We start from the raw sequence: 10,376 nt of genomic DNA on the forward strand, positions 1-10,376 counted from the left end.
TGGGTGTGTTTCATTTTTGTCAAAATACAGATGGGAAATGTTGAAAATGATTATATCTTTCTTGAAGGATCTACAGATGCATGTTGTGAAATTCAAGGGGGAAAATATAAGAAATGAATTTTATTTGCTTTTGAAGAGATGTAAATCTATGTCTCTAGAAACTTGGCCTAGCTCAGAAGAAGAAAGTTGTCCTTAAATCTGTGTCTATTTCCCTCAGTCTGATTGTTTGTGTGAGGGCTGCCAAGTTACAAGATCCTATCAGGTCTCCTCTTCTTTGACTAAACGGAGTGTCTCAGGAGAGTGGAGATAGAGGCAGAAAGCTATATGTGCCTTTCCTTAGTCTGCTACAGGCTGCTGAATGCAATATAAATAATAATAAAGAGAATAGAAGAGATAGCCTTTGATTTATACCTCAGTTGAAAATTCTTGGCTTTCAGGCTTTGATAAATATGTACATAGATATCGTTTCTCTGTTTTTAGGAATACACCATAGATATCATATTTGCCCAGACTTGGTATGACAGTCGTCTGAAATTTAACAGCTCAATGAAAGTCCTCATGCTTAATAGCAATATGGTTGGAAAAATTTGGATTCCAGACACTTTCTTCCGGAACTCAAGGAAATCTGATGCCCACTGGATTACAACTCCAAATCGCTTACTTAGAATCTGGAGTGATGGAAGAGTATTATACACTCTAAGGTGGGTCCTTATTAACTAAGTAGAAAAGATAGAACTAATATGTATAACACAAAAATAAATATGAATCAAGTACCTGAAATTTCCTTTGTTGTTGACCACAGGAGTTTGCAGAGAGTTTGCTAAGATGGAAAAAAATGATATGATAACCAAAAATATTAAATAAATATTATTGAAATATATTGCCCAGAATACTGGTTAAACACAGTTGAAAAGGGTAGCAAATTTTAGTTGCTTTTTAGGTATAAACAAGGTTTAAGGAAAAAAATACCAACAGAGTTGTATTCTGTAACTAAGATATCATAAACCAGAGTCATAAATTGTTTCACAGACTTTCTATTTTAAGCAGTTAATTATCTAATTTTCACAAAATCATATTTTTTAAGTAAAAATGAATGCTTCAAGCAATACAAATATTAAAAGAGCTTGATTAAAGCTAAGGTCCAAGTTCTGCATATACTACTTCCCATGTTTACTCTTACAAATTATTAAAATCTACAAATCTGTTCCTCCAAATTAGGCATGAGCAAACATGTTGGTAGTAATTCTGCTTGGCAAATGATGGATGCTTGGCTTAATTTTAAATATACCATCTAGGCTATCTGCACTGATCTCTGAGTCACTTAAACAGTTCTTAAATAGCTGTGGTCTACAGAAAGCATTTTAGGATAATCTTTCAATTTTTCTCATTAAGCACATCTAAAAAATCTTAAATTAGAAGCTGATAGACAAGAAACATTTGCAAAAGATGACATATATCTGACCTTTTCAAAAATCAAACAGTAGCAACTTTTTAGTTACTTACACTTAGTTACTTACACTGCTTTTACCTACAGACTAGTAGCATTGTATGAGCAGTGTGATGCTCTCTCAATGGAATAACTTAGAATTATTGTGCTGAAGTTTGAGCTTTGAATTGCAGTAAGCTGAAAATGAAACAGCAAAACTGGATATTCACCTGACACTGCAACATGCAAACATCTGTACAGATGAAGATATGATCTGAATTCAGCCTAAGGTGGAATAACATTGAGAGTTCATATTGGAATAACGTTGAGTTCGTATGTTGGTGACGGAAGAAACAATAACTGGATTTGACAGCACTCCAAGTTCTTTGGTTCCTCTGTACTACCATTCTTTCCCCATTGTTACTTGAGGGAGAAGACATCGTGATTCTTTAATGTTCAGCTGCTCAGTAGGTTCAGTAAGCTCAGTAGGCCTACTGAGTCTATTGTGAGGGTAGACCTTGATTTTTCTATTGCACTCATTGAAGGTATTCCAAATCTGGTTGTACCGCTTACAATTAAAGCTAGGCTTTGTTTTCTTTTTCTTTAAGGGTTTGACCATCCAAAGATTGAAAATGGAAAACTAAGACGATATATGTATATATCACAGTTGGAAAATTTGAAGGGCACCCCTAAAGGGCTGCAAGCGTCTTACTTGGAAATGGGGATTTTTTCTTTCCCAGTGTATGGCAAGAACTACAGTTTTCCTTAAAATCCACCTTATTTACAAACTGGAAGTCTGTGACAGTATTTTCAAAAGCTGCCACTGATTTTTTTCTGTTGTTTAAGTGCTAGAGTAGTGCTAGACTGTGTCTAAAATATATGTTACCTACTTGAAAAATCTGTGTGACATTAGACATTGAATAAGCAGAAATGTGAAGATTGTTCTTCATTGTTCTTCTTACACAAATATAGAGCACGCCTTGTGTTCCCACTTATGTATATATGTGGATGCATATATATTTATATGTGTGTATATAACCATCAGATATAAGGATGTCAAATGCCATAAGACTTTCCAAAACATTTTTTAAAAAACTATATTTTATTGCTGTGTTCGTCTCCCCTCCTTTTACTCTTTCTGGTAGAAAATTAAGGGATTACCAAATCAATTGGCATTTTTTAAATGAGTAGATATGGCAATTGAAATGACACAAGTCATCAGGTTGCATTTGATAATTTTGTTCTTTGGAGATGATGGTGGATGCCTTTTGCAGATACACAATTGGATATGCTTAACATCCATTAATTGGCAAAACTGATTTCTATGCATATGTTTATTATCTAGTCTGAAGTGTCTAGCTGCATGAATCTAATCTTTCTTTTGTTCTTATTTTCTAATTAGACTGACAATTAATGCTGAGTGTTATCTTCAGCTTCACAACTTTCCTATGGATGAACACTCCTGTCCACTGGAATTTTCAAGCTGTAAGTGTTACAACACTTTGTTTTCTTTTCTCTTTACAACCAGGCTTTAAATTTCCTTAAAATCCAGCAGCAAGAAAGCAAGTAATTACTTTTTGAAGCCTTGAAAAAATCTGTTTCTTTTTTTGCTTTGATTTATTGCATTATTTATTGCATAATTAAATGCAATAATGAATGAGTTGAATTACATGCATTTCATTTAGTTGCAACTTTAAAAACAATTGTATTGCTAAGGGGCGTGATGCAACCCTCATTCCAGTTAATAGGAATCTATTGCCTTGGAAGAACTTTATTTTTTTATGCCTGTCAGACTTGCCAACTTTGAATTGGTTCCATGTGTCATACTGAGAGGAAAATTAAGATCTGCCTTCTTCAACTTGTTCTTGTAAATGCTTAATCAGTATAAACATGCCTTCTCCTTTCAGTGGGATATATTTTTGCAAGCAAGAAACATAACTTTCAGGCTTATTTTTTTAATATATTAAAAATAAAATACTGTTCTAAGAGTATTATGTTTTTGCTAGCAAAAGAATCCCTAACCAACTGAACATAGCTAAACAATTTATTCTTAAATGTGAAACCTAAAAGGCAATGAAATCAAACTTTAGTGAATCTTCTTAAATGAATGCTTTATTTAGTGCTTCCTTCCTGAATGCTAAATGAACTTTCGTAGATCTTTCAATTAAATACAAGTGAGCCTTACTTGATTTCATTCCTGCTTTTGTGCTAGGTAATGTGGGTCAATATATGAGACACATGAAAATCAAGAAGGCTGTAATTCCAGGGGGATTACTGAACAGGTCACAAAAATCCATACCAAAGAATAGGAATTTCACCATATTGTGTACTCAGAAGTACATGTACTTTTAAGCTCTTTGTGTTCTTTTAAAGCTGCATTAATGCATAGTGGTGACTCTGAGTCATTTTTTCATTCTTAATTCCAGAATATTGTGTAGATATTTCCTAAGCAATTGTATTTACAAAACTTTAGGCTGATCTTAACAGTTAGGCTTAAAATTGAGGCTAGTTATTTTGTTATTAAATTTTAGGTGGATACAGTGGATTATAGATTTTCTTGCTCTGTGATTCCCTTTATATACAGCCTTTGTTTCGTTTCCAAACAACTTCAGAGATCACAATACATGCTTTGAAATTTGCTGTGGCTGGAGTCTTGATTTGTTGTTTTATTCTAGATGGATATCCCAGAAATGAAATTGAATACAAATGGAAGAAAACCTCTGTTGAAGTGGCAGATCCGAAATATTGGAGATTGTACCAATTTGCATTTGTAGGGCTGCGAAATACAACTGAGATTTCTCATACCCTGTCTGGTAAGGAAAAGTGTTAAGCTTTTTGGCATGTATTATCTATGTGAAACAAAAATAACAGATATAATCCAAGATTATTATTATTTTCTTAATTCATAGGTGATTATATTATTATGACAATCTTCTTTGATCTCAGCAGACGTATGGGATATTTTACTATCCAGACGTACATTCCTTGTATACTCACAGTTGTTCTTTCATGGGTGTCATTTTGGATCAACAAGGATGCAGTTCCTGCAAGGACATCTCTGGGTAAGGATGCTTGTTGTCACCCTTGAGGGTTCCAGAACAGCAATACAAATCTGCAGTGAGCACTGGATTAATTGAATTAAACGATTGTGACCATTGGTCGTCCTTTCTATTGAGTTACAAGGTTAAGAGTAGGAGAATCATGCTGTTGTGTCACAACAGAATTTAAGGGAGGGAGTGTTTATAACAGAAACCTGGAAATCTCAGGCTTCTGAGGTGATATAAGGCAAGGGGAAAATTTTCATGCTTAAAGAAGGTAGGTTTAGGTAAGATTTACAGTGGGAGTGGTGAGGCACTGGAATAGGTTGCCCAGAGATATGGTGGATGCCTCATCCCTGGAGAATTTCAAGGCCAGGCTGGACAGGGATCTGGGCAACCGGATCTAGCTGTGGATGTCCCTGTTCCTTGCAGGGGTGTTGGACTAGATGACCTTTAAAGATCCCTTCCAACTTTAAGGATTCTGTGATCCAAACCTTGTGGATTCACTATTACGTAAATATATATATTTTTTCTTCTATGTGATATTTCTGTCATCTCCAGGGATGGTAATATGGCAATGTTTAGTCTGTCAAGTATGACTTAACTTCACTTAGCGTTATGGAACATAGGATTACTACTACACAGGGGAAAACTGTGAAGATGTGTATTGTTTTTGCTCTGTTCTCATTGTTTTAAAATTTAAGTGATTTTTGTTTGTACCTTTTTTTTTTTTTTTTTTTTTAAATAATGAAGTAAATTAATTTGCTCTTTTAGGGACAGGAAAGAATATTTGCAACTGAAGTTGAACTTCAAGGAGTTAGGCACGTAACTTGTAAAAGCCTAAGTTGCAAGTTCTTCTGTGATTATAATTCAGTGTTAGAGTCAAACTTGGCTGACCTGATTAGTGTGGCTTTGGCCTCCTATGTTTGACCACTTGGGAATCATGTGTTGCCTTGGAGAAGTGTCAGATAGAGATGTGTGAAGGGCATAGGATGCACACTAACAACTCTCAGATTAGTAGTGATATTTTTCTGATTTCTTTATGTGTAAATGCTCAAAAGTTGATGTTTGGAGGATTATAGGTAACTGTTCTCACACACAGATTTTCTAGTGCAGAAAAAAAGAATTTACCAGTCAAAAAGATGTGATTTTACAGGCTGGGGGAAAGACTGAGAGGTTAAGAGAAGAAAGCCAACACTAAGTTAAGCTAGAAGTTGTGATAATTGGAAGGTTTTCTCCCTTCTGTGAATTCAGGAAAATATTTTCTATTACTTAAGGCACAATATTGAAAATATATTTAGTAATTTAGAGAATGATACAAGAAAGGCCATTAAATTCATCTACTTTGACCTGCTACGTGTCATAAGCAAAGAGTTGAGAACTTTATTCCATTTTGTAATACTTTTAAAATTAGTTTTTAAAATTATCGATACATAATAAACCATTTTCTGTTTGTGTGCTTTCATATATTTTTAAACTTTCAGAGCCATAGGTCTTTTATCTGTTTATAAAATGTATATGTTTATTTGTGCCAGTTGGTCTATTGTATTTGTTGTATGTATGCTTTCTTTAAAATTTTTATAAAATTTTTATTGTTATTATTATTGAAGTTTTATAAAATTACAAAAACTTTATCAGTGTCTTGATTTCTTCAGCGTGTGCTGAAAATTGAAGGAATTTAAACTAGAGTGTTAAAATAAATGTGTCACAGTCACAGAATTATAAGGCAGGAAGGAATCTCTGAAGGCCATCTAGTCCAACCCCACAGCATAGCAGGCTCCCTACAGTAGGTAGCTACCTAACCCTAGTTGGAGTTTCCAAAGATATCATGATGGGGAGCTTCACTTCTTGAGCTTCCTGAAGCTTGCTAGCAGCCCAGGGACATACCCCATGCTGGGTTACACAACCAGCCACCTTCTGTATGATCCAGCAGTGGCTTCTGGATCCATAGGGATGGCTTCTTGCAATAGCACAGGTGTCTGGATGTGATTCTAAGGTGAATTCTGTTGTGCCTCAGTTCTTGTATGCCTTATGAATGAGCTATTGACTAACTTGAGGATTTTTTTGTGTGTGTGACAATATGTTTGAATTACTAATATACTCTCCTTTTTCCCTTCTGTCTTACTTTCTTTATTAAATAGGTATTACAACGGTGCTGACCATGACAACATTGAGCACAATTGCCAGGAAGTCACTTCCAAAAGTCTCCTATGTGACAGCAATGGATCTTTTTGTCTCTGTTTGTTTCATTTTTGTGTTTGCTGCCTTGATGGAATATGGCACCTTGCATTACTTTACTAGCAACAGAAAAGTGGACAAAGGAAAAGATAAGAAGGCAAAACCTAAGCCATCAGTAAGTTTAGTCAAATGATTAAGAACCAAAAACATGCAATTTGTTCTTTATTGGTTGGGAGTTTATATTCACTTTCTGTAAGACTGTTAACTAACAAAATTTTTGGATCATAAATGAATTAAAATATATGAGCCTAATTTAGAGAGTCTTTAAAAATAATTTTTCATGCTGTTCCCAAGTCCTTGGTGCTTCTTGAGCTGTCTGTGGAGCATGTGCCATTAGAGGCCGTTCTATCTGGGCTTAATGTTTTTGAAAAATCTTTTTTGTTCATTTACTCTAATGTTTCTTTCTAGTAAAATGATCCTTCTTCTTTTACAATTTGAAATTTGTATGGTATGAATCCTCACAAATCCTAGAAATAAGTATTCCATTTAAGAGATTTTCTCTTCATGTAGTAAGAATATTGGAATTTCTGAAGAATCTGTCAGCATGAATATTTAAAATTCATATTTACATTATTAAAGCATTTAGGAAAAGGCATTAAATAGGTTTTTCATTAGAAAACTAGAGGCTTGATCGTAATCTTCTTCAGGAAAGAATAAGAGGAAGGACCAATGCTGTAAAACCCTTTTTCCAGATCATTTCATCAACTAAGATGTTGTATAGCTAAATCATATTAGTTGACTTTCCTGGGTGAGGGATGAATGTTGCCTGTATACAATCAAGCAGAAGATGAAATGAAATAACAAATAGGCATCTTTCCTTATATATCTACTTAAAAGCAATGAGTTTGTAAGTTCAAAACAAATTTCATCTGAAATTTTGTGTTCTGTAAAAACAAGACCTGCTTGTAATGTCTCAAATATAAAGGCTATTAGTATTGTCAGTATTTTATCATGACTGAAAAGAATAATGAGGCCCTTTAGGACGATAATTAGCTCCCTAGGTCATCATGTCTAAAAATTGTTGAAATGGCAGTTTGTTAATTTTCCTCTGGTAAAAATACTTATTAAAGGAATTTAGACTATTAAAAAGTATGGTGGATACTGCACACCTGTAACACCATCTCCTCAAGACGTGGTGGTAAAATTTCCCCACAGGAATAAAGTTATTCCTTTACTAGAGATCTCCGTACTGGTCAAAGTAATTCCCTGGAAGTGAGACAATTGGTCCCTAAAATATCACAAGGATTGAAATGGTGTGGCTTCTTGCTTTTTATATATTTTTCTTACTTTGTCTATCATGTATAATTATATGAGAAATTCTTTTCTACACTTCAGTAGCCAGAGTTGTTAATTGTTTCACTGTAAACTCACTTCCTTACTTCCTCTGACTGCATCATTCCTAAATGTTTTTATTCATTATATGGCAAAATATGGAGATTCAAGAAAAGAGAGGAGAAAATGTAGGAGTAATATTAATGTAACTACTATACTTTAGTCTGAAAATTTTAGAAAAGATGCCAAAGGTAGAAAGGGACTGAAAGAATGAGAGTACAAGAGGATAATAGAGTAGTCTAAAAAAGCTCTGGGCTTTATGAATTAAAACAAGGATAAATAAGGAAACAGAGAATGTGTTTTTGAATACTTGAGAAAACCAGGATGATGTATGAAGATCCACATGGAAAAAAATAATAAAAGGAGGAAAGATGGGCAGTGATAGTGTGGGAAAAGGGAGGACAAAAAGTCATGAGAAAGGTGAAAGTAGTTTAAGTACTAGGCAATAACACACCCAAAATATTTCTGTGAAAATTATTTATGAATGTTAGCACCTACTTCAATCAATTTGAACTGAATTTCAGGAGGGTTGAGTTACACATGTGGAAAGTAGAAGCAAGAATTAAGAGCTAAAATAATCAGTTTTACTGACTTTCATGGCATTCTCCTACGGTCTTTTATGTATTTATGTATGGGCTGGGCATATTGTTTAGGGATTTACCATCAGAGAGTTAGACCTGAGTAGAGGCTGTGGATCAGACTCTAAAACTTCACCAGAGATTTTGTTCTAATACCACAAGCTTGCCTTAGAGAAATTTTATTTTCTAGAAAAACATCCAATCCGATACTAAAGATTCCAGATGATGGGAAAGCTATCATTCCCTTGGTAGTGATGATTATATCCTTCCTAAGTGCTTGCTTATGACCCAGTTGTCAAGCTTTGACTTACTTCAAAATGTTCTTTTGTGTCATGTAGATGGGATCATCTAACCCTGTCTGTATAACTAATTATCCAGTATTCCCAATGCCCAGCACAACCCAGTTTTCACCATGGCAGGTGAAAAGCATTCATGATCTTTTGCCCTCATGAGCTAATTGCATAGACTAGTTCATAATTTGCAAAACTCCCCACGTTTTTTTCCTCTAACATTTGAATTTCTGTATACTGTACTGAAGAATTTGCTTACATCAGTCCTTGCTGTGGAATTGTATGGAATTATTTAATTTGAGGATAAAACAAAAACACGTTTTTCTTTTTTTTTTTTCTTAAGAAACCATCTGCAATTGCTGTTCGACCTGGATCAACACTAATTTCAATTAATAACATTAATCATCTCCCTGAACGTGATGATGATTATGGATATGAGTGCCTAGAAGGGAAAGACTGTGCTAGCTTCTTTTGTTGTTTTGAAGACTGCCGCACAGGATCTTGGAGAGAAGGAAGAATACACATTCGTATTGCAAAAATTGACTCCTATTCTCGAATCTTCTTTCCAACTGCCTTTGCACTGTTTAATCTCGTTTATTGGATTGGGTATCTTTATCTATAAATTTTACTGGCTAGACAAACTCAGAAAAAAACTGAACAGACATTAATGTTTTTCAGAGAATGGTCAAAGTTTAGATCTGATCCAAAATTACTAAAATTAGATATTTTTAAAATTCGAAACAAGATGTTGATATAGTCTCCCTCGTGTGATCAACAATAGAAATGATATCAGTATTTTGACAAGAAAATTGAAAAATTAACTCTTAAAATTTAACTTATCTGTACACACAACTGTTTTTGTCTGGGTCTAACAAAATACACAGATGAGAGACTAAGTCGTTGAACCAGACAGTTCTATGTAATCTTTAAATTTTAATTCTAAATGACAATAGTGATGAATTTTGTAGCATCTCTTACAGATTAGCAAAGAAAGCCTTAATAAAATGGGATTAGTTGTTCTCATCCATTTCATCTATAAGATGATAATTTTTATTAATTCTTGATTTTTAAATAGCTGATAAAAGTTAAAGCACTTCTATTTCTCAACTAGCCATTTACTCTCTGCAGTATGTTAAAAAGAATGATATCATAGTTAATCTCATTCATATTTACACAAAGTGCAGAGATGAGAGCAACAAATGGTTTTATCACCAAAAAGCCCACAGAGATAATTCTGAGCTTGTCTTATCCTGACTACTGATGTAGGCTTTTGGTTTTCAGCCTTTGATTACATTTATGTCTATGCTCCATCTGCTGTTATATCACTGTGGTGTGTTCCTCAAAGTTCTCCAAGAGGGCTACAACTATAAAAATTCCTACCTATTTGCCATTGCTCTAATTTCATGGAAGCCAAATGTTGGATAATTGATTATGGCCATTCTGATAATCTTTTCACATCCTCTCCATTTCCCTC

The 10,376-nt window shown here is 34.2% G+C and overlaps 1 protein-coding gene across 1 annotated transcript in view; it reads left to right on the forward strand.

The window, feature by feature from the left end:
- GABRG1 (gamma-aminobutyric acid type A receptor subunit gamma1) overlaps nucleotides 1-9,524 on the forward strand; it is a gene marked incomplete at both ends in the record, with an annotated part of 47,164 nt that extends 37,640 nt beyond the window's left edge. Inside the window, 6 exons of the mRNA XM_079535021.1 lie at nucleotides 481-701; nucleotides 2,829-2,911; nucleotides 4,102-4,239; nucleotides 4,336-4,488; nucleotides 6,606-6,817; nucleotides 9,246-9,524. Coding sequence (XP_079391147.1) covers nucleotides 481-701; nucleotides 2,829-2,911; nucleotides 4,102-4,239; nucleotides 4,336-4,488; nucleotides 6,606-6,817; nucleotides 9,246-9,524 — 1,086 coding nt within the window. The remainder of the gene's footprint in view (nucleotides 1-480; nucleotides 702-2,828; nucleotides 2,912-4,101; nucleotides 4,240-4,335; nucleotides 4,489-6,605; nucleotides 6,818-9,245) is intronic.
- Between the last annotated feature and the right edge of the window lie 852 nt (nucleotides 9,525-10,376).

Source organism: Tetrao urogallus (assembly GCF_951394365.1).
Source record: "Tetrao urogallus genome assembly, chromosome: 4".
Classification (NCBI taxonomy): domain Eukaryota; kingdom Metazoa; phylum Chordata; class Aves; order Galliformes; family Phasianidae; genus Tetrao; species Tetrao urogallus.